This window comes from Erpetoichthys calabaricus, chromosome 13 (genome assembly GCF_900747795.2).
Source record: "Erpetoichthys calabaricus chromosome 13, fErpCal1.3, whole genome shotgun sequence".
NCBI classification, from domain to species: Eukaryota; Metazoa; Chordata; class Cladistia; order Polypteriformes; family Polypteridae; genus Erpetoichthys; species Erpetoichthys calabaricus.
Genome location: NC_041406.2, coordinates 122,992,788 through 123,018,270, shown reverse-complemented (window position 1 = coordinate 123,018,270; position 25,483 = coordinate 122,992,788). Strand labels below are relative to the sequence as shown.

Sequence of the window (25,483 nt, the reverse complement as noted above, 5' to 3'; positions counted from 1 at the left end):
ATTTTTGTTGAAACCTGCGTCATTGAAGTTGGAAGGGCAGTAGGATGTAAAAATGTGACATTTGCTTCCAGAATGAGTAAGGTAGTTGTGGTGTTTTTAGACAGTGAAGCATTAGTGTATGTATGTGCGTCTCAGGAACTGCAGGTCTGACATTGTGGTCAGCAACACAGAAGCGCCGCAGGGGACTGTACTTTCTCCAGTCCTGTTCAGCCTATATACATCGGACTTCCAAAACAATTCGATGTCCTGCTACGTGCAAAAATTCGCTGACGACACTGCTATCGTGGGCTGCATCAGTAGTGGGCAGGAGGAGGAGTACAGGAACCTCATCAAGGACTTAAATGGTGCGACTCAAACCACCTACAACTGAACACCAGCAAAACCGAGGAGCTGGTGGTGGATTTTAGGAGGCCCAAGCCCCTCCTGGACCCTGTGATCATCAGAGGTGACTGTGTGCAGAGGGTACAGACCTATAAATACCTGGGAGTGCAGCTGGATGATAAATCGGACTGGACTGCCAATACTGATTCTCTGTGCAAGAGACGACAGAGATGGCTATACTTCCTTAGAAGACTGGCGTCCTTCAACATCTGCAATAAGATGCTGCAGATGTTCTATCAGACAGTTGTGGCGAGTGCCCTCTTCTATGCAGTGATGTGCTGGTGAGGCAGCATAAAGAAGAAGGATGCCTCACGCCTGGACAAACTGGTGAGGAAGGCAGGCTCTATAGTAGGCATGGAGCTGGACAATTTGACATCCGTGGCAGAGCGACGGGCGCTCAGCAGGCTCCTATCAATTATGAAGAATCCACTGCATCCACTAAACAGTGTCATCTCCAGACAGAGGAGCAGCTTCAGCGACAGACTGCTGTCACTGTCCTGCTCTACTGACAGACTGAGGAGATCGTTCCCTCCCCCAAACTATGCGACTCTTCAATTCCACCCGGGGTGGGGGGGGTAAACATTAACATTATTAAGTTATTGTCTGTTTTTACCTACATTTTTATTACTCTTTAATTTAATATTTTTATTTGTATCAGTATGCTGCTGCGGGACTATGTGAATTTCCCCTTGGGATTAATAAATATCTATCTATCTATCTATCTATCTATCTATCTATCTATCTATCTATCTATCTATCTATCTATCTATCTATCTATCTATCTATCTATCTATCTATCTATCTATCTATCTATCTATCTATCTATCTATCTATCTATCTATCTATCTATCTATCTATCTATCTATCTATCTATCTATCTATCTATCTATCTATCTATCTATCTATCTATCTATCTATCTATCTATCTATCTATCTATCTATCTAGTGCCCAGACTGATAGAGCAGGGGCTTGAAATTAATGCTGTCTTTAATATCAGTTTTGCTGTTATCTGTCCCTGCTTGCAAAGTCAATATTTCAAATATCCCACCTTTTCTAAGTAATGAAATTTTACTTTCTGAATCTGCACTGATTCGGTAAAGTGATGTCAGAAGTTATGATTTCACTCAGGTGTTAATCCCCTAAAGTGAAGCATGTCATTTCGCTCAATGGCTCTAATGATGGCTCTAATGATGAGATTAATGGGCTATGTGGTGTTTGTGTCCTCTGAAAGCGTGAAATGCCTCAATTGTGGTAAAGCGGACCATAAAGCTGTTGATTGCAGAATAGAAAATATTTTTAAAAGAAAATGAGGATAATGGTAGTGAATAAGATTTTGAAGATAAGGAAGAGGTAGAAGAAGATGAGGATGGTGTTCTGAATGAGAGTAAGGGTGATCTGAATGATAAAGACACTGAGGGCCTGCTGATTAATTCAAAACAATTATTAATGAGAATGAGATGACAAGAGTATGACAGTGTGGTGGCTACAGCTGGTGATCCACCCATGACTAGCACAAAGCAAAGACACCTCCATCATTAGTGAAGGGCAAACAACGGAGACTGTAGAGGCACTGGTAACTGAAACTGCAGACATCTGCAGCGATCAGACAGACAGTGAGACTAATTTGCTTCAAAAAGAAACGAGCAGCAACAGTATGACAGAAGACAGTCCAGTCCTGATTTGTGTAACACTATCTAATACTGCTGTGAAGGGCTGAATCAGATGAATCTGGTAATAACGTAAATGAAAGCACGTCTTATTTGATCTTAGAGACAAATCAGAATAATAAAAGCAGTAAAAAAAAGGGGAAAGCAGTAAAGAAAGTGACAACATGTGAGGCTGCTATTATAAATGTGAGCCAAAGAATAAATATTTGTAAAGAAACTTTAGTGGGAACCACCAGAAAAAGAAAAACAGCACGGCCTAAGGTGGGTGAAAAGAAAAGTCTCATGTTGGACGTGCTGTCCGTAGAGCAGAGTGGAGAAATGGAGAGAAACTTGCAATGTGTGTGATTGCAGTGAGATTGATGATGATGAAAGGGGGAACTGAAACTTGGACACTTCCACCAGAACATTGTCCTTCTCCGAGTCACAGTCTAAAGGAGGGTGTAGTGTAAACAGCATTAGAAAGTTTATAGAGTGTATTAAGTGGTGTTAAAGTTGAAGGTCACTTTTCAATGGCACAGATCATGTGTAACATGGTGAATATGGGACTGGACCAGAAAGAAACGGACAAGTAAAGAATGTGATGTGTAAAGTGCATAAAGCATTTAATGTGATGATGTTAGATTTTCAGATTCTTATTCTGTTTTTAAATTATAAACTAAAAAATATCAAGAACTCACGTACCACGAGACGAGACTTAACCAAGAGTGGCAAGAGTTTTAACCACGCTTGGGGCCAGAAATAAAAGACCAAGAGTAGGTCAGCTATATAGGAGATTTAGAGGTGATCCTGGCGTTCACATTTTCCTGATTCCAGACAATTTATATGGTTAAAAGGGAGCAAAGGGCTGATCTCCATGGCCTGCTTAGACCAATTTTTATTGCCCTAAACATCACCTCAGTTTAATAACTAATACACTTATCACTGATTGAAATTTTCTAATCACTCTCTGGTTTCTGTTACATTTCTCTTTCCATCATCTCAAAACTACAAATCTTAATGGCACTTTAATACCTTCAAGAAGCTCACTTCACACATGTGTTTCAGTTTTTCTGGAAGCAATGGATCCCAACCAAAATGACTTATGAGACCCTGAGACAGTGGTGGAATGTATCAAAAATACAAATCAGACAAATTTACCAACAATACACAGAGCATTGTTACTAAAGGATTTGTTCTGTTCTGTGTACTGCATTGTATTGTATTGACCCCCTTCTTTTTGACACCCACTGCACGCCCAACCTACCTGGAAAGGGGTCTCTCTTTAAACTGCCTTTCCCAAGGTTTCTTCCATTTTTTCCCTACAAGGTTTCTTTTTTGGGAGTTTTTTTCCTTGTCTTCTTAGAGAGTCAAGGCTGGGGGGCTGTCAAGAGGCAGGGCCTGTTAAAGCCCATTGCAGCACTTCTTGTGTGATTTTGGGATATACAAAAATAAATTGTACTGTATTGCATTGTAAAGCCTGTATTTATGAAATGAGAAGATCTGAAGGGGAGATCACAGAAATTCTTGAAACACTGCTATATGGTTGCTCCGATGAATTGCGCCATAATCTAAACATAAAGAATCAAACTTTACAGAACCTAGTGGAACTGCAAACTCAAGAGGTGTTATTACTCTCTCATTTCCAACAGTTAAATCAAATGGATGCGCCAACAAAGTTTTTTTTTTGCTTTGGAAAAAAAGAACAACAAGGCAGATATGTACACATTCTACAAAAAGACCCTAAGGAGGAACTGAGGGAGGCTGAGAACATATGGGACTTCACAGTTTCTTACTATGAGAGAACTTTACAGACAAACAAGTGAACTTTTCTGTTTTTTCTGCATTAATAGATGGTTTGCCTCACATTTCTGATGATTCTACACAATTCTTGCAAACTGCTATCACTTTTCAAGAACTTACAGCTCCACTTGAAGGACTTCACAACTGAAGGATTACCAGTAGAGTTTTACATAGATAGATAGATAGATAGATAGATAGATAGATAGATAGATAGATAGATAGATAGATAGATAGATAGATAGATAGATAGATACTTTATTGATCCTGAGGGAAATTTAAGAATATAAGAATAAGAATATACAGTAAACAGTTTTGGCCAATATTGGAGATGGACTTTTATGATAATTATTACAAAATTATCTCAAAGGTCCTGGCAAAATGATTACGTAATGTCATGGGTAGCATCATCAACCTGTATCAATCTTATTGTGTTCTGGACAAACTGACCCACGATAATATTTTTGCACTGTGTGATATCATTTTACATCCAAATCACTAAATCTTAACATCGGAATTTTATCTTTGGACCAAAAGAAGGCATTTGATTGGGTGGACCACAAATATTTATTTTGAAATTTTTTGGTCTTGGCTCTGCATTTATAAAGTGTTTTAAAATGAAATATTCTAATGTCTTTGGGGTTTTGAAGATCAATAGTATTTAAGTAAACCGTTTTCTGTTAAGTGGGGAAATAGACAGGGGTGTCCTATTTCAGGAATGCTATATGCCATATCTTTTGAGCTCTTTCTTACAGAGCTTGGAAAACATCTAAAAGGAAAAGTGATTCCTTCATGTGAATGTCAGAGTTTTAGGTTTCTGGCATATGCAGATGACATGATTCTATTTGTTAAATCCACAGATGATATTGAAATTCTGTTTAAATGTTTCTAGTATTCTCTTCTACTAAAAATAACAGGGAAAAGGGAAATGTTTTTTCTATTTTGGAGATTGGACACATAAGTAGTAATACTAGACAGAAACTGTCAAATGGATGATTGAAGACCTTAAACCTATCCCCAAAATATGATTTATGAAAACATGATTTATGAAAAATATGAATATGAAATATAATTTAGGAAATATTATTATGACCTCTAAGCCCCCTCCTTTTTGGGGGAGAGAATTCATAAACCAAACCCCTTATCACACCCCGTTACCAATTCCCACACCCAGGAGGTATGCCTTCAACAACAACAACAACAACATTTATTTATATAGCACATTTTCATACAAATAATGTAGCACAAAGTGCTTCGTCTCCTTTAACACCCTACAGGTTCAGGGGGGCTTGTCACTCCACCCTCCCATGGCAGGAAGAGAAAGATGCTCCGTATAAAAATCTGTCCTTTTAGAGAAAATACTATTACATTCGAAATGCAGAGAATGCCCAGCCTTATGAATGCTCCTAATAAAAAGAAAACAAGCACGGTGTCCAGAATGTTTGAGCTACGGAACCATTGATTCAGTCCAGCTTGGTATGATTCTAATTGTTTTTTGAGACAAGCAGAAGTAAAAGAAATGCTCTGGGATACCTCATGGTGGTAATTTCCAAGAAAGAGCATATCTTTCCTAAAAATAAAGAGGATAGCTATGAAAATGGGGAAGAGTACCAAAAAATGAGATAAAAGGAATGAGTGACTCAAATTATTTTTTCTATAAAAGACTGGACTTTTTTGAAATCTCTTATTCCGAATATTGATGAGGTTATTCGTAAAGGAAAACTGTCTGGCCCAAATGAAAACAACTAAAAAGAAAAACTGGAACGTATATTTTCTGGGAAGGAGATCTGCATATTCAGTAATTCATTCATGGAGGAAGAGGAAGAAACTGGGAAACACCTGCACCTAAGTAAGTGGAAATAAATACAGCAGCCTATTTTCAGAGATTACATTACCCTAAAGCAGTGTTTCCCAACCTCGGGTCCTGGGGACCCCCTGTGACTGCAGGTTTTTGTTCGCAACCAGATTCCTAATCAGTGACAACACTGATCTCATTTAATCAGCTGGTATTATTTTTCTTTTTATTCTACATTCAGAAAAGCACAGCAGCATAATTTTTTACATTTCTAAAACATTCAGAAATATTTCTGATTTTGCTATAGATTTTAAATGCTTAACTCTCTTTTGTTAATTTCATTATATTTTGCCCTTTCTCTGTGCAGTTTTCCCCCCTTCGTTGTATCTTATTAATGACAATTCAAAATGAGCAGAGCAGACACGCTGGCAAGCAATACTGAATAATCAAAGGCCGCAAGTATTTTAGCATCAGACCCACTAATTAGTAAATAATGGATTAATTAAAACAATTAGAACACCTAGAAAAGTAGAATGAAATTCAAGATGAAAATGTTGTTAAAAAGAAAAAAATACATTATTCCCATATAACTGCTTGGTACATTTTAATATTATATATATATATATATATATATATATATATATATATATTCACTGCATTCGTAGTCTGTGTCACAATCTGATTGTATGGGTGGTTTCCTACCAGGTAACGCTTGTGGTTGGCCAGCAATCTGCTAACATCCGCCACGGTGCCCTCAGTTTGTGAGGAGCAGATCATAGAATGGTTGAAATAGTTTACTCAAATAAATGCAAAGAGTACGCGACATGTGTTTCGCCCTCACTGTGGGCTCATCAGGCGTACACACTCCACTGCACTCCCTCTCGGGAATCAAACCTCGGACGTCAGCGCCAGAGGCGATGCCCCTAACGTTGCGCCACGCCGTGTGGTTCGTTTATTTGACAGCATGTAGATCGGGGTAATTACATTCACTGCATTCGTAGTCTGTGTCACAATCTGATTGTATGGGTGGTTACCTACCAGGTAACGCTTGTGGTTGGCCAGCAATCTGCTAACATCCGCCACGGTGCCCTCAGTTTGTGAGGAGCAGATCATAGATGGTTGAAATAGTTTACTGTCAAATAAATGCAAAGAGTACGCGACACGTGTTTTGCCCTCATTGTGGGCTCATCAGGCGTACTCACAAACTGAGGGCACCGTGACGGATGTTAGCAGATTGCTGGCCAACCACAAGCGTTACCTGGTAGGTATACCACCCATACAATCAGATTGTGACACAGACTACGAATGCAGTGAATGTAATTACCCCGATCTACATGCTGTCAAATAAACGAACCACACGCCGTGGCACAACGTTAGGGGCATCACCTCTGGCGCTGACGTCCGAGGTTCGATTCCTGAGAGGGAGTGCAGTGGAGTGCAGTGTGTACGCCTGATGAGCCCACAATGAGGGCGAAACATGTGTCGCGTACTCTTTGCATTTATTTGACAGTAAACTATTTCAACCATATATATATATATATATATATATAATATATATATATATATATATATATATATATATATATATATATATTACCAAACTTAGTTTTCTAATTTCTACATTGTTCCCAAAACACAGAACTTGGGAAATAACACATCACTTCATTTGCCCAGGAGTCCACTTCAAAACAGAAGCTGGGTTGGACCAAAAACCTGCAGCCACTGGGGGGGGCCACAGGTCCGAGGTTGAGAAGCACTGTCCTAAAGCGATCTCAAGATGTCTTCAATCAACTACACTAACAAAGCTGAGCTCCAAGAAACATACAATAGCTGAACTGGCCATCTCCCGGTGTCAGAGGTCATCACACACCATGATGAGTTCCGAAGAACAGGTCTAAGATATTGCTGAACAGAGAGCTTGACGCTATCTACTTGTTTTGGCCAGGTAACCCCAAAAAACAACTACAACTATTCTGCTCCATTCCAGATGATCACCACTGGTAGCCTACAACTCACCTCTGGCTACTCTGCTCCAGACCAGATGATGACCACTGGTGTCATATTTTGGCTAGAGGCAACCTCCAACACCAGTCTGTCTGTGCTCCTGATCAGACGGGTTAGCCTCCGGAACAGATGGTGGGCCACCAATTACATGTATTGGCCTGACAATATCCAACCAAACTCTGGCTACTCTGCTCTGAGCATTCTCACATCCAGACCAGACATCTTGGCTGGACCTTCTTATGTCTTCAACCAACAAGATCTATTGGCCTGATCCTAATCATATGTATTAGTCGGATAGTCTCCTGGAGAACCATGTATAATCTGACATCCTTGTGCCTTGGGCCAAGGAGATGGCTATTCAGGGCAATACGTCAAGAAGAGGAAGTGGATGAACTAGTAGAAGCTCTGGCTGCTTTGAAATCTTCAAGGATGGTATTTATAGATGTATGGACCTTGAACAAACAGATGGAGCCATGGGTGAAACATTTCGAAAGTCTCTGAATCTGCTAAAAGTTTGATTGCTGCTCTAATGGACATAATAGTTGATAGGGAATTAAAAGTACCTGTTAGGGTTGTTTAACAGATTACCTTGGCAAACACAGCATACATGTCCTGTTTGATCCTGACTCTGTTTATCAGGTTGGACACTTGCTGGCTGTTTTCCCGTAAGCCCATGGCTCAATAGCCTGGTCATAAAAACTCTGGGTTGCCTTAATATCTTTCTACCTTTTCAAAAGACTCATACATTTGTAGAAATTGCTGTCAGTTGATCTGAAAAAATTAACATTCTATTAATGAGGCTATTGTACAAGCCTGTCATAACATGGACGATAACTCTTACTTAATAATATGCAATAAAATCCAACGCCATCTCAAAGCACTGTTTCTCTGAATCTGATATGTCTGATGTACAGTATCTTTGGAGTTTTACGGGGAATATGAAAATAGAAAAAGCAGAAGAAGTGTCTGATCTCAGTGTTTCTGTGACATAATAAGTTTGTGCTTAGTTTTTAACGGTATGTTGTTTCGAAATGACCAGTAAAGCATCTCTGAATTTAAATAGTTTCTTCAAAATTGTCAAAAAGCACCATTGCTTTTTAAAAATGCCAACATTTTTCTTTCAGTATCGGTGATGAGGGTTACATGAAAAAAGTTTATTATGCTTCAGCAAATCCTGGTAGCTTTGGGGAAAAGACTCTTTGAAAAGAGCTTTTGGAGGTTTTGGGTCATGAAAAGTAATGATCATCAAGTGTCAGATTGGTTATCTAGTCAATATTCGTATACAATTCATAAACCTGCTAGAAAACATTTTAAGAGAAATAATGTTTATGTATCTAATATAGACTCATAACGGTGGATGGGTTTAGTAGATAGATAGATAGATAGATAGATAGATAGTTAGATAGATAGATAGATAGATAGATAGATAGATAGATAGATAGATAGATAGATAGATAGATACTTTATTAATCCCAAGGGGAAATTCACATACTCCAGCAGCAGCATACTGATACAAAAACAATATTAAATTAAAGATTGATAACAATGCAGGTAAAAACAGACAATAACTTTGTATAATGTTAACATTTACCCCCCTCCCCCCCGGGTGGAACTGAAGAGTCGCTATAGTTTGGGGGAGGAACGATCTTCTCAGTCTGTCAGTGGAGCAGGGACAGTGACAGCAGTCTGTCGCTGAAGCTGCTCTTCTATGTGGAGATGACACTGTTTAGTGGATGCAGTGGATTCTCCATAATTGATAGGAGCCTCCTAAGCGCCCGTCGCTCTACCATAGATTTCAAGCTGTCCAGCTCCATGCCAACAATAGAGCCTGCCTTCCTCACCAGTTTGTCCAGGCGTGAGGCGTCCTTCTTCTTAATGCTGCCTCCCTAGCACACCACCACGTAGAAGAGGGCACTCGCCACAACCGTCTGATAGAACATCTGCAGCATCTTATTGCAGATGTTGAAGGACACCAGCCTTCTAATATAAGATATGACAAATGTGTCCGAGCATAAACGTGGTTATAAATATTTGTTGACCTGTATAGATATATTTTCTAAGTACGGCCCCTGAAGAATAAAATGGGCAAAGTAGTGGCAAGAGACAGTTCTGAGACATTCTAAGTGGCAGTAGAATTCCAAAGAAACTCCAGACTAATAAGAGGAAAGAGTTTTTCAACCGAAATTTTCAAAAGCTGCTAAAAGAAAAATGGAATAAAAACATTTCATTCCTGGAAAGTTTCCAAAAACTTATATGACATTGCTAACCTCTGGGGTCCTCCACTGTTAAGTTCAAAGTAGGGGTTACAGTTAGGATTTCTAAAACCAGACATGCTTATTCGAAAGGTTACAAACAAACATCTTCAGATGAAATCTTTACGGTCTCTGAGCTTGTACCTAGGTCACTGGCTGTATACAAACCGAAAGGTTATGATGGCAAAGAGATCATAGGCTCCTGTTATGATGTGGAATTGAAAAAAATTAAAATCGATTTCACAGACGTTTACAGGATTGAGAAAATACTGGCTAGAAAAGTTAAGAATAAAAAACGATTCATTTTAGTTGGTTGGCCAGATAAATTTAACAGCTGGATTCCAGAGAGCCTAGCCGAAGATGCAAAACAAAATCCATACCAACCCTAATTTGACTATCATTCTCTAACAGTTTACAATCGAGTGCAAATTTTTTTTTGTGGCTCTGACTAACAAAGCTTCCTCAGACATTTTCCTTAACAACACAATTGCCAAAGGTTCTTGGGAAGTCGGCCCAGCTGAAATACAGTATCCACATATGTGGAACACCACTGACAAGCCAGATAATGAATTTTATGTTTCAGCTCCAAGGATAAAAAAATATTATTACATTCCTTGTGGATATTACGAAGGTATTCAGGACCTATTGGCTTTTATGAACTCAGACGTAACCACGGGAACTATCCCTTCTGAGAATCCTGTGAAATTCAGTTATAATGCTGTGGAAATAAGAGTGTATGCGATCCCAGGAGAAAACAATCAAACTATATATTTAAAAGGTCAGCTGGGTCAAATATTAGGACAGTATCCTGACCAGACTCAGGGGGCTGTTTTACACGGCTCCTTACCCTGCCAACATCAGGGCTAGTTTATACACTTTGCACATTATTGGCAACATGGTTTCTCATCAGAGAGTCAGAGACAACTATGTCCCCCTTTTGAGATGTGTTCATATAGAGGACCAAGCAAATAAAATTACCACTATCACTTAAGGAACAAACCACATTAAGCACCAGACAGCAAGAATCATTTTTATACAGTGACTACTGAAGTAAAGAGAGACCAGAACAAAAATGTACCATTTCAGTTTGCTAAGGTTATAGTGAAGTTCCATTTCAGACCCGTCGAGCATTGTATAGTGGCTTGAATTTTTGTGACTTTTTGTTTTAATTGTTAAGGCTTAGCAAAAGATCTGTATTTCAGCTTAAATATTTAATTGCGTCCTTGATCTCTCATTATCAAGAAAAAAGGAGATATTCATATTTATTGAGAACCCTAATATTTTCTTAATATGAGTTTTGAATTTTAAAAAGATACACACTTGCTTTGTGATGTATTACAATATATATATGTACGGTTTGCATCTCTGCAACTTGCGTTGTGAAGGGGGGGGGGGCTGAACGCATGCTGCGTGTTCTGCTTGTCGTGTTGCGCGTCGATTATTTAAAAGCCTGTACAGCAGCTGTCCTTTTGTCTCACTGTTTTGTATCGCAGGGCATTAAAGTGTCTCTCGTGGGACATCAAAGTGTCTTCAAAGAAGATCACGTCTCGACTCAAGTTTTTTTTATTATAAGATATATATATATATATATATATATATATATATATATATATATATATATATATATATATATATTGTGGCATGCAGCTGGGAGTGGTATCCAGCCGGGATGCCCAGGAGGACCAAAGGAGGGCTTGCGCCTCCTCCAGACCATGAGGGGGCGACCACCCTGGTTGCTTTGGGGATCACGGGTACAGAGCTTTGAAGCTCAGCATTGTAGGGGCCCATGGTCACCGCCAGGAGGTGCTCTGATGCCTACGGAGCCCTGGACCTCGGCACTTCCGCCACACCCGGAAGTGCTGGGGGGAAGAGGAGCAGGGACACCCGGAGTGCTTCTGGGTGCGGAGCCGGTACTTCCGCCACACTGGGGAGTGCCGGTGGAAGCTCATCGGAGGACACCTGCAGCACATCTGGGTGTGTATAAAAGGGGCCGGGCCGCCTCCCTCCATTCGATGGCTGGAGTCAGGTGGAAGAGGACAGAGCTCGGAGGAGAGGAGTGGAGGCAGACCAGAAGAGAGATGAGGCATTGTATTGAGGGCCTGGACTTTGGGGTGATTGGTGCTGCGGCACTGGGTTGTGCGTGATCACTGTTGTATATAGAACTGTAAATAAACATGTGTTGGGTGACAAAACATGTCTACCTGTCTGTGTCCGGCCTGTATCCCACTATATACATATATATATATATATATATATATATATATATATATATATATATATATATTGTAGCGGGAGGCTGGGTCCCATGCCCGGCAGGGACGCCCCTTCTACATATGTTCCGGGGGAGCAGCCATGGGCATTTCACTACCTCCCCCGGGACGCTTAGTGGCAGCCTCCCTGGCTGACGATGGTGCCTCAGTTTCCCGCAGGGTTTCATGGGAGATGGAGTTTTCCACAACCCTGTCGGGATCTGGGGTGGCTGTCAGGGAGTGCTGCATGGAGCCAGGAACCCACCTGGACATTTCTGCAGCCCCACCCGGACATTTCTGCAGCCCCACCCGGAAGTGCAATTAGCCACAGGTGATCAAGCACCTGGAGCACTTCCGGGTGGGCTATAAAAAGGGCCAGCATCCACCACTCAGGAGCCAGAATCGGGAGGAAGAGGACGAGGTTGCCTGGGAGGAGTGGTGGTGCCAGAGGAAGGATTTGTTGTTTGTTTGCTGCATTAAGTGCTTGTGGGACTGTGTTGGGCCTGTGGGACACGGGGAAGGCGTGCCCCATGGCTGAAGAGAAATAAAGGAAGCCTGTTTATTTTACATGTGCCTCTGCATCAGTCTGTGCCGGGTCAGGCGCTATATAGTGCCTTTTACTATATATATATATATATATATATATATATATATATATATATATATATATATATATATATATATATATAAATAAATACAGGTAAAATTCCATTACAATGAACTGCCAAGGACCTAAAAAATATTTTGTTGTAATGAAAATTTCGTAGTAATTCTATATTCATCGCTATAGTGCTTTCTTTAACTTGCGTCCATGCGTTTGCAATCATTTCAATAGCTTCTTTCGCATTAATTTTAATCTCCTCCTGTCTACAAGTTATGCTGATGAGAAATTTTCTCAGCATTTCCTTGCGATAATACACTTTCAGGGTGCGAATTATGCCCAAATCCAATAGCTGAAGCACTGCTGTGCAATTGGGTGGGAGGAATTCAATGCAAACATTATCTAAATGTGGAAGCATATTGTGGGCAGCACAGTTATCAATCAGAAGCCGAATCATCCTTTTCTTCTTCTTCATATTGCGAGGTTTCTGAACTCTTTTGGGGTCCCCCCACTCAACGGGGCGACATGCCAAAGTGCGTCCCGAAGCACAATTGCCGCATCTGTGGAAGAGTGTTTGTCAGTTGCTGAGGCAGGGCAACAGCAGGCTCATAAAAGATCGTGGTCACACTACAAGTCCCTGTCTTGCACCCCAATGCACGAGGCTGAGTCTCAGTACTTTAGCAAAACCAGCTTTATTCAGCTTGAAACAGGAACAGCACGGTTATTTATTGTATTTATTGTGTGATCTGCCACACTCATATACACAGACACAGCAGTCAGACAGGGTTGTGGCTAAGTTAGTGGCCAAGTAATACTGTTCCCTGCATTTACAATGTTCCTTGCATCACCCATCGAGATCTTTTCTGTTTGCTTTGGTGGCAAGCCACAGCAGAACTGTGAGCCTGCTGTTGCCCCGCCAACAAATAAACAGTTTTCCACAGACACGGTGATCGCACTTCGGGACGCTCTTCGCCGTGTTGTCCAGTTGGGGGGAGGTTCCACAAGAGTTTAGAAACCTCACATTTTCTTCAATGAGTGGCGCATTAATAGGAATGTTTCTTGAACTAGCATCACTAAACCACAAAAAAAACTGGTTTTAGAATGTCTTCAAATGCAGAAGGTTGCATACGTTTGCAACCCGAGATTTTTGTTCTTTTTTTGCTCAGTCTTTCAAATTGGAAATTCAGAATTCACTTCCAACGTCTTTTTTCTTTTTGCCGGAATTGAGAGCTGCAAAAATGTAAAGTTTTTTTTTCTAATATGAACTGTTATCATTTTTTCGTGGCTGCCATTTCTATAGGAGGGTGACAATGAGTTAAATTCCAATGGATGTTTTCAAATGTTGACGAGCAATGAGCAAAAGGTATCGCTGAAAACCACCAAAAACATCCTACTAATGTTTATGCACTACTGCTCTAGCGCCTGTTATTGTAATGGGCTAAATGACTAGTATATATATATATATATATATATATATATATATATATATATATATATATATATATATATATATACAGTATATACTGTATATCTCAACCAACGTATATATCTGAACAGATGCATTCAAAGCATTGAATATTTCCAAATCAACGTATGTCAACTAATGTACAGTATATATATCATAACAGATCTATACAAACCAATTTATACATATCTGAACCAATTTTTATATCTTTTTTTTCCCTGAATGGCCCCTCATAATTTACGGTATAAACACACACAAATACATACATTATATATATATATATATATATATATATATATATATATATATATATATATATATATATATATACAGTGGTGTGAAAAACTATTTGCCCCCTTCCTGATTTCTTATTCTTTTGCATGTTTGTCACACAAAATGTTTCTGATCATCAAACACATTTAACCATTAGTCAAATATAACACAAGTAAACACAAAATGCAGTTTTTAAATGATGGTTTTTATTATTTAGGGAGAAAAAAAATCCAAACCTACATGGCCCTGTGTGAAAAAGTAATTGCCCCCTTGTTAAAAAATAACCTAACTGTGGTGTATCACACCTGAGTTCAATTTCTGTAGCCACCCCCAGGCCTGATTACTGCCACACCTGTTTCAATCAAGAAATCACTTAAATAGGAGCTGCCTGACACAGAGAAGTAGACCAAAAGCACCTCAAAAGCTAGACATCATGCCAAGATCCAAAGAAATTCAGGAACAAATGAGAACAGAAGTAATTGAGATCTATCAGTCTGGTAAAGGTTATAAAGCCATTTCTAAAGCTTTGGGACTCCAGCGAACCACAGTGAGAGCCATTATCCACAAATGGCAAAAACATGGAACAGTGGTGAACCTTCCCAGGAGTGGCCGGCCGACCAAAATTACCCCAAGAGCGCAGAGACGACTCATCCGAGAGGTCACAAAAGACCCCAGGACAACGTCTAAAGAACTGCAGGCCTCACTTGCCTCAATTAAGGTCAGTGTTCACGACTCCACCATAAGAAAGAGACTGGGCAAAAACGGCCTGCATGGCAGATGTCCAAGACGCAAACCACTGTTAAGCAAAAAGAACATTAGGGCTCGTCTCAATTTTGCTAAGAAACATCTCAATGATTGCCAAGACTTTTGGGAAAATACCTTGTGGACTGATGAGACAAAAGTTGAACTTTTTGGAAGGCAAATGTCCCGTTACATCTGGCGTAAAAGGAACACAGCATTTCAGAAAAAGAACATCATACCAACAGTAAAATATGGTGGTGGTAGTGTGATGGTCTGGGGTTGTTTTGCTGCTTCAGGACCTGGAAGGCTTGCTGTGATAGATGGAACCATGAATTCTACTGTCTACCAAAAAATCCTGAAGGAGAATGTCCGGCCATCTGTTCGTCAACTCAAGCTGAAGCGATCTTGGGTGCTGCAACAGGACAATGACCCAAAACACACCAGCAAATCCACCTCTGAATGGCTGAAGAAAAACAAAATGAAGACTTTGGAGTGGCCTAGTCAAAGTCCTGACCTGAATCCAATTGAGATGCTATGGCATGACCTTAAAAAGGCGGTTCATGCTAGAAAACCCTCAAATAAAGCTGAATTACAACAATTTTGCAAAGATGAGTGGGCCAAAATTCCTCCAGAGCGCTGTAAAAGACTCATTGCAAGTTATCGCAAACGCTTGATTGCAGTTATTGCTGCTAAGGGTGGCCCAACCAGTTATTAGGTTCAGGGGGCAATTACTTTTTCACACAGGGCCATGTAGGTTTGGATTTTTTTTTCTCCCTAAATAATAAAAACCACCATTTACAAACTGCATTTTGTGTTTACTTGTGTTATATTTGACTAATGGTTAAATGTGTTTGATGATCAGAAACATTTTGTGTGACAAACATGCAAAAGAATAAGAAATCAGGAAGGGGGCAAATAGTTTTTCACACCACTGTATATATACTATATATATAGTGGAAGATGACCCGGACACAGACAGGCGGACACGTTCAAATCACCCACAACACGTTTACTATACATACTCCTATTTACATAAGTGAACCACAAACCCCAAAGTCCCCAAAGTCCAGGCCAACTCTCACAATGCCTTTTCCTTCAGGCCGCCTCCTTGCCTCCTCCAAGACCTTGTCCTTCCTTCTCTCCCGACTCCAGCCCACGAAAGGAGGGAGGCGGCCCCTTTTATAATCACCCGGATGTGCTTCAGGTGCCTCCCGACAATATTCCGCTGGCACTCCCAAGTGTGGCAGAAGTGCCAGCTGTGCACCCAGAAGCACTCCGGGTGTCCCCGATTCTCTTCCCCCCAGCACTTCCGGGTGTGGCAGAAGTGCTGAGGTCCAGGGCTCCAAAGGCATTGGGGCACCCCCTGGCGGTGACCACGGGCCCCTGCCGGGTTGAGCTTCAAAGCTCTGTACCTGTGGTCTCCATAGCCACCAGAGCGGTCGCCCCCACGTGGTCTGGGGGAGGCGTAAGCCCTTCTCCGGTCCTCCGGAGCGTCCCAGCCGGGTCGCCCCCCCCACCTGTGACAATATATATACTGTATATAGCGCAGTGGGTAGCGCTGCTGCCTCGCAGTTGGGAGATCTGGGGACCTGGGTTCGATTCCCGGGTCCTCCCTGCGTGGAGTTTGCATGTTCTCCCCGTGTCTGCGTGGGTTTCCTCCGGGCGCTCCGGTTTCCTCCCACAGTCCAAAGACATGCAGGTTAGGTGGATTGGCGATTCTAAATTGGCCCTAGTGTGTGTTTGGTGTGTGGGTGTGTTTGTGTGTGTCCTGCGGTGGGTTGGCACCCTGCCCGGGATTGTTTCCTGCCTTGTGCCCTGTGTTGGCTGGGATTGGCTCCAGCAGACCCCCGTGACCCTGTGTTCGGATTCAGCGGGTTGGGAAATGGATGGATGGATGGATAATTATATTGACCACAATGGGGGCAGCACTAAGTTGCCCAGCACAATTCCAGGTTTAAATAATTTTTTTTTTATTCCCCACCCACACTTTTAAACACAGATGCCAAACAAAACACCTCCAAATTAAACACATGTCTTACTCCTTCTAACTCCAGTAGAGTGTCGCCCCCGCCTCCTGACTCTGACTCTCAAATGTGAGGCAGCAGGCTCCTTTTCAAGCTGGATGTAGGAATGTTTCCAGTGTCCTTGTTAGTACTTATTTTTCATATGGAAAGCAGGGAGATCCTCCCGGGAGGTCCTCCCCAAACAGCGCCTTTACTAGTACCCAGGGAGCACAACAGGGTTGGCCTTCCAAACTCCAACACCCAAGCATCCCTGTGGGTGTCCAAACTGGGACGCCACAAGAGGATTACTGCCATCTGCTGGTCCATCAATTATCTTACTCCAGCCGGGCACAAAGTAATTTTCTCAACAAGCACTCAAACTCGTCTATCCTTCCATCCTGTCCAAGCAAGAAATTATAAATATCCACTGTCACTTGCAAAGCTGCAGCAGTTAACCAGTGGGCTTAAAGGGTAAATGTATTGCTGTGCTTTATTTGTTAGACTGACTAGATTGTGACACATGCCTCAATGAAGACACTGCACTACTTACAAAATTACCTTCAAGAGTAATACTGTTCCTATATACAGTGGGCCTGAGGAAGTATGACACATTGGCTAACACACTAGACTCATAACATACCAAAAAGTTATTTTTTGCATATCAACAGCTCTGTTTTTGTAAAGTGTAGTTGTGTATATAAACTATCGGGTGAAACAGGAAGACACAGGGGGGAATATATGGCAGTACACATTCTGACTTGGATATTTCTTCCTGGCTGGGGTGCCATACAGTCAAGTGTTTGGCTACGGGCAAGCTCTAAAGGTTCTGTATTACTCCTAACTGCTAGTAGGCAGTAACATTTCCTTGCTGCAGTATAAAAGGCTTCTGCAGAGACTTCTAAGAGCAATATGGTGCCATAGAAGCAGCTGCCTGTTGCAGCAGCTCCATTGTACGTTCTCTTTTTACTTACTTAGTTGTGTGTACTTTTATTTACTGAAGCAATATTACTGGCAAAACTATGGTATTGGGACTATATATATATATATATATATATATATATATATATATATATATATATATATATATATATATATACAGCATATAGGGTAGCAGAGCTGGAGCTTTGCAGTGGGGAAAGAAGAGACACTACAAACCTCCAGTGCCTTCTGTGGTAATGGGCAATGTATGATCACTCATGAAGAAAATGGATGAATTAACAGTGTTAATAAAGAGTCAGAGAGAGTCAGAGGGAATATTGGAAAAGTAGTTTTATGTGATTCACAGTGACATGGTTACATGAGCTGATTCCTGATGCTAGTGTTAACACTGAGGGCTTTCATTTAGTTGGAGCTGACCAGAACGACGGAGACAGTGAGAAAAAAGGAAGGGCAGGTGGTCTGGTGATCTTTGTGAACTGTGAAGTGGTGTCACCCGAATCATATTACTTTAAAGGAAGATCTGTGTTATCCAGATATTGAGCTATTAGCGGTCAGCATGCAGCCGTACTATCTGCCCAGAGAGTTTTGTTACGATAGTAGTGTACATTCTGCCATCTGAAATCTATAGAATAGGTGTCAGTTTCATTATCAATGTTAACATCTAATGACCAATTCACCTCATCATCTCTATCACTCAATTCGAGTAATGGTTCAGTTTTAGTTTGTTCTGTAACTGGCTTTTTGTTAGCCATTATGTTTTGGTTGAAGTCTCCTCCCCACTCATGGATATTGAAGAATTACCATAGAGTTAAAATAAATTAGCAGAACACATAGAAATATTCATTATTTTTTCAGCTTTCAGGAGTTAATTCATCCACTAGATGGCAGCAGAATATCCTCCCAAGAGTTATTCTGGCTTAACACTGTAAAGCGGATGATTACATATCATACTGAGTCTGACTCAGGCTTAATTGTATTTACATTACAAGTCACGCTCAGGATTAATACCAAACAGGTTAAGTTAAATTATTTGTATTAAACGCAAGGAGAAAAGGGTGTTAAGATTGTATTCCAGCAAATACATAAAAGTGAGGTTGGGGACACATTTGTAGAGATTACACAGCTGGAACTAAAGTTGGTGAATGTAAAGAAATAACTAGCACACATAAAGATTATTAAAAATCTCTATACATATCAAAGTGCAATGAAGATAAAGTGTATGTCTATGAATTCTTAAATAAATAGAACTGCCACAAATCTATGCACTACTAATAAAAGAATGGGAAAATTCACTGAGGCTTGTTAAAATCCAAGATGCTATAATTTCTTTACAAAGCTGGAAAGTCACAGGTTCAGACAGCTATCCAATTCAAATTTATAAAACAATGTCTGTTAAATTAGCCTCATCGAGGTTGCCGGTGTTGAAGGAACCAGGATAAAGTCAGCATTGTACCAAAAACTCTTCATAGGCAACAATTACTGTTTATCTAAAGACAAATAAACTCTCTTGAGTGTGCATCTTATAAAATAATCTTGCAACTGAAAAAAAAAAATTGGTCTGGGGCAAATTTTTTGGGGCAAACTGAAGCAGCACTTATCAATTTTACAGTGCCTTTCACATCTATATATCTATTGATTATATGTGCCTTTCACATCCATCTATTACATATTGCCTTTTACTACTATCTATCTGGTCATTCCACATACTCTTGTGATCCTCGTTATAGCGTCAATGAATGTCTTAGCCTGTCCAGTACCAGACCCATAGGATAAATCCAGGCTAAAATGTATTATACCCTTTCCACCATGCTGCCCAATATGATGCCAGCTTTCTAATTTCTACTGTGTTCCAAAACTTCAGTCCATGACATCCACAGTGCCCTTATTTTTCCCATAACTTGTCCAATCGATGTGGAAAGGAACAGGTGTACCTGCAACCCAAATTTTATACTACAACTATCTCTAAATTTCCCTATCCTCTGCCAACTTGTCCAGTTCCCCATTCTGCCAAAACCTACACCAAACCTCCATAATCTTCCAATAATGTGGACTTCCATCTGTCCTATAGCACAGCCATAGATAGCATAAGTCCAATATTAAATTTATTCTGCCTCTGCTAATAGAGTGCCCAGTCCTTGACCATTTCCACTGTATTCCATAAATCCACATCATAGAATCACTAGTCCCCTGATTTTTCTCAAGTCTAGCATCCCAGGTTATCATTTGCTACACCCACAGAGTCATTACCACCCTAATTTTATTCTACAATTGCTACCAGTCTGCCCAGTCCTATGGAAGTTTGCCAGGCTCACCTCACCTTGGCACACATTCACATTGTAAGACCCCCCACATCGTAAAACATAACTCGCCCCCCCAACCTGTCTTGTACTACACCCACAGGACAAGACCAACATAAATCTCATTCTGCATTTACGATCAGGATACCTATATTTCCTGAAACATAAGTTTTGCCCTCTTTTCCTTCAGGCATGAAAATTTCTCAATTAAATCATTTCACTAAGTCTCCCAAAAAATTTGCCTCATGCTATTGTCTAGGTCAGTGTTTCCCAACCTTCTTCTTTGGTGGCACACTTTTTGTAACCAAAAACATCTAAAGGCACACCACTATCATACTACCACAAATACATTATATCTCATATACATGCTCAACTGTTCAAAGGGATGGGACTACCAGAGAAGCCAGTAAAAAAGCAGCTTCGAGATCAGCGTTCACAGACATGACACTTTGTGACCAATTTAATGGCATCTCCCAGCTGCTGCATCCCTTTGTGTGCCCCTGTCTGCCTCAGAGGCAACTTGTATGCCCACTATCCACTGGTTCTGTGAGACTCACTGGTGACCACACACCCACATAGATGGACTCTAGCAGCCAGGAGATGCATCTGAAGTGCTCTAAGTGCTGTGTCTGCAACATAGGGTTCACAGAGCTACTTTTATGCCAGCTTCTATAGGTAGTCCTATCCTCCTCACACAGGTCTCGACTACCCAGGGAGGTTGACCCTCTCAGGTTAAGACCCAGGTGTGCTACACTATTATTTCCACGGCACATCTGGGTAGCTTTTAAGGTGCACCACTTGTGCCATGGCATATTGGTTGAAAAATATTGGTCTAGCTGAATCTGGCTACTTTCATGCCGTTTGCATTATTCAGAAAGATGTTTTAGGTCTTGTATACCGGTCATTGTCCACAATACTTCAGTACTGATACTTTGAAACAGTAAATGGGGAAAGCAAAAAAGGCATTACTAACACCACATCCAGTTAGCAAACTTCATCATAACAAAAGCGGGAAAACGTCTATGTGTAAGTTCATCCTCGATCACTTGCCAATTGCTGAATTCTTAAGTCAGGTCGATCCGGTCCAAGCTCCTTTATCCTCTTTTTCCTTCAAGTGAATGATTTATGAAGGGGTGTTTAATTAAACTGCGGTGGGTTGGCACCCTGCCCAGGATTGGTTCCTGCCTTGTGCCCTGTGTTGGCTGGGATTGGCTCCAGCAGACCCCCGTGACCCTGTGTTCGGATTCAGCGGGTTGGAAAATGGATGGATGGATGTTTAATTAAATGAATAACTGAATTTTCTTTGATTTTTGAAGTTCTCCCTAAAGTCACGCTCACTCATCTGTAGTTTCAATAATGGGGTGTGTAAACTGTGAACCACTGATGTAAACATGAAATAGTGTGTTGACAAATGTCCAATCACATTAGATTAAAAAACCTAAAACAGAACTAATTTGCTGCCAATAAATGTGGGAGGTTCTGGGGTGCCGAAAGCTGCATCCCTGGATAATCTGAAAACAAAAAATTAAAGGGCAGCTTCAGTTTACCTGTCCCAATCCAGGCGGTTCTTTGTGTGGTGGGTGCAGCAACGCGCTATCAGCGCATGCTCCCCAGGAAATATAGGTATTCACATAAAATTTAAAAAAAAAAGTCAGAACCAATTTTTAATCGATGTTGACATGTGCTGACACTATTCACATTGTGCAAATAAACACATTTATTTCATGATTATTTCATATGACCTAATTAATTTAAGTAGAATGTTAAAATATTTGGGGAGGGCAGTGACTCAGTGCCTGTACTGTCTTTGTCAGGTAATATGTTTTAGTAAAGTTCCAAATTTAGACTACTCTGGGAGAAAATTATATGCTTTTTTTATTAGACAGAGTTGGATTCACAATTATTCCTGATACCCTAGTAACATTATTTGCAATAGCATAAGATGACATATGATTGACATTGAAGTGGTAAATCTACTGATCTTCATCAGTACATTGCCCATGCATCAACTGATCCTTCTTAATTGTAAAAAAACCTAACCTAAACTTTTAATGGGAAAACAATGCTTGACATTATTTAAAACCTGAAAAGAAAAAAATTACCTCAGAAAGAATAACACAAAACTTCTTCAGAATGCTGTTCTAAAACAGCCTGTTGTGCATCTACCTTTTCTTTGTTTTGTTCTGATGTGTTTATATATATAAGGAAGTATATCATAATGGGTATTTGGTTTACTGTATATGGATTTTTAAATTGGGTAGGTACATGGTATTAAGTGTTGATTATGTGTTAAAATGTATTAATTTTCTTGAAAGTTGAACTTTATTTCCTTTAATTTTGTTTTGAGTGTTGTGGTATGATTTTAAGCTTAACAAAGCTGAATAAAATTTAAAAATAGAGACTCCAAACCTCTGTGACTTCCTTGGTAATTTTCTGAATCAATTTAATTGCCAGTAACAGACAAAATTATGCTGTGTTAACATGCTAACAAGACTTGCTGAATATATTTTTCAAATGCTAAACATACTGCTTAAGAGTTTTTTTCAAAGCTGGAACTGCTTAAGAAACAAATCATTTTCTGGTGTGGAAGGAGCCTTTGTTAGCTTAATATCAATATTCTGTCTTATTTAGTACAAATATGCCATTAGCTCTAGAATCAGGATTCTTTCAGATTCTAAGTAGAAATAATATTACTGGAATGAAAATCCATATATAACTACTAAATTAGGGAAATTAAGAACAGAGGTGTCTATAAGGATCAATAAGGAAGGAAAAATAAACACTCTTTTTGGAAATGATTGCAAAAGTAGGCTTTATCAAATGTCTTTCCTGGTGCACCACAGATTTGTTTTTCCTCTGTATTGTATCCAGTGTTGCAAGTAATGATTGTTGCAATAATGTTCTTCATTAAGAAAGTGTTTGTTTTCCTTTGTTCATTCCAATAGCTAAATAAGTCATTATTTGTCCCTTAAAATTATATATTTGGGTTAGCAAGTCTACTTTTACCATCACTTCAATCAGTCAGTGGATACTGGATCTTATACAGTTAAGTATTTTACCTGACATCATTTTCTGAGAATCTCCTCTGCAAATCCTCTTTTTTTCTCTGTCTTTTTTCTCTCCCTTCCCCATGCACTTCCTTCTCATCTTCACCTTCATTGTGCTCTCCTGCTTCCTTGTCCTCTTTGTCACAGTCATCAGTTTCCTCCTTCCCTTCCCCATCCTGCACTTCCTCTTCTTTTTCCTCTACTACTAAATCATTCATTTGAACCTCCCCTTCCCTCCCACCCTCTCTTTGATCTTCTATTGTCTTTGATCGCCTGAAGGTGAACAATTATTGAAAGCATGCAAAACAGAAAGTAAAATTAGACAAAAACACAATTAAAAATAAAAACACAAACTTTTATGAAACTGATGTACGATGCAAATAGAAGAAAATAAATATGGGGAAAAAAATGAAAAAAAAAAAAGCTGACAGACTAAAACAATTAAAAATAAGACACAAACATGGGAACGTATAAATACAGAAGTATTAGAAGGTAAAACTGAAGTCAATTTTAAGAAGCAGTAGATTTTACATTTCAAACAAAATCCATATAGGTACTGTTAGGCATGGGCAAACTCACAGGTATTCAAAATACAGCTTTTTATCTTCACATGGCCCATTTTATAGCTAGCCAAACCTGGACTCACTGCAAGCTAGGAAATGACTGTCTATGAGAAGACATTTCCATGACTGGCAATGAGCCAAGGACAAATTTTCTGAAAGTAAAAAATTTGACCTAGGCAACTTTATTCTGAGCCCAAAAATAATGACGGGTTTTAGAATACTCTGATAAGTTTGCCCATTCCTTGTCCTTCCACTCAGCATTTCTTGCTAAGTGCCCCACCTTATTTTTCTGTTTCCTCTTGGCCGTTCAGACTGTACTGACATGTAGCTCGTGCTGCTGAACCGAGAAGCACTACTAGTCCTCGAAACAGCGGACACGTCGCTCACATCACTGTCTGATGATTTATTAGACAGATTGTCGGATCCTCGCTGTGGATCTCTGCCTGATCGATGCTGCAATATAAAGAAAAAGCACAGATTTAGGATTTATTTAATTTACAAATATCATATTTTTAAAGCTTTTCTTTTTCATTATGTTCCAATATCAAAAGCTTTTAGAATGCTATATTTAAGATACTTCACTTCACTTTCAACAAAAAAGTGTGTATAAATGAAAAGTGTACATATTATACTTATATCTTACATCTAGTCCAAAAACAGTATAAAGGTAGTCAGTCTTGCAGAAGACAAGTAGACTTTTTACTGTTTCATAAGATATACTAAACTCTTAATCCATCTTTTCATACTTGTACAGCTGATGAAAAAGATGATCACTGACTGTATTTACTAAATGGCAGTCAGTGCACATGTTAAGAATAAGAGAATATCATTTAGCTGATGGAATAGTTAAAATGTGGTTTTCAGGAGAAGTGCAGTTGTAAATTTCATTTTCCCAAAGGTGTTAGGAATAGGCCAGCAAGAGGGAATGTGAAATCATCATGGACAGGTACTGCAAATTGGTTGTTTATGTAACAATTTATGTTTATGTAAGTTTAGGTAACTCCAGATTTTCTTGCCCATGGTGAAATTGGTTCTTTCCACTTATCATTTTGGAATGGTTGCTTTGGTTTTCCTCCCTCAGTTTTGCTTGACTCTACTAAAAGAAAACCTTTAGCTACCTTACTGTGCTTAGGCTTTATAATGCACTGGTAAGGCTTCATCTGGTGTGCTGTGTGTAGTTTTGGTCTCCAGGTAACAAAAAGGACAAAGCAGCACTGGAAAAAGTCCAGAGAAGAGCAACTAGGCTGATTTCAGGGCTTCACGGGATGAATTATGAGGAAAGATTAAAAGAGTTTAGCCTTTTGGGTTTAAGCAAAAGAAGATGTAGAGGAGACATGACTGAAGTGTTTAAAACTATGCAGGTAATTACTACAGTGGATTGAGACTGTTATTTTAAAATGAGTTCATCAAGAACACGCGGACTTAGTTG

At 39.9% G+C, this 25,483-nt stretch overlaps 1 protein-coding gene and 1 long non-coding RNA gene across 36 annotated transcripts in view; one reads left to right on the top strand and one right to left on the bottom strand.

The window, feature by feature from the left end:
- The window catches only part of rims2a (regulating synaptic membrane exocytosis 2a), a 1,351,795-nt gene that overhangs the window by 135,077 nt on the left and 1,191,235 nt on the right, over nt 1-25,483 (bottom strand). For 26 of the 35 annotated variants that reach the window (XM_051936048.1, XM_051936053.1, XM_051936052.1 and 23 more), the window contains 2 exons: nt 24,335-24,507; nt 23,504-23,764 (listed from right to left, as the gene is read on the bottom strand). The exons of 5 other annotated variants lie outside the window; for them this stretch is intronic. In XM_051936048.1, the coding sequence (XP_051792008.1) occupies nt 23,504-23,764; nt 24,335-24,507 (434 nt within the window). The remainder of the gene's footprint in view (nt 1-23,503; nt 23,765-24,334; nt 24,508-25,483) is intronic. 4 more of the 35 variants (XM_051936065.1, XM_051936066.1, XM_051936067.1 and 1 more) reach the window with 1 other exon arrangement.
- Nucleotides 1-25,483, top strand: part of LOC127530104 (uncharacterized) — a 589,449-nt gene that overhangs the window by 518,155 nt on the left and 45,811 nt on the right. The window lies entirely within an intron of this gene.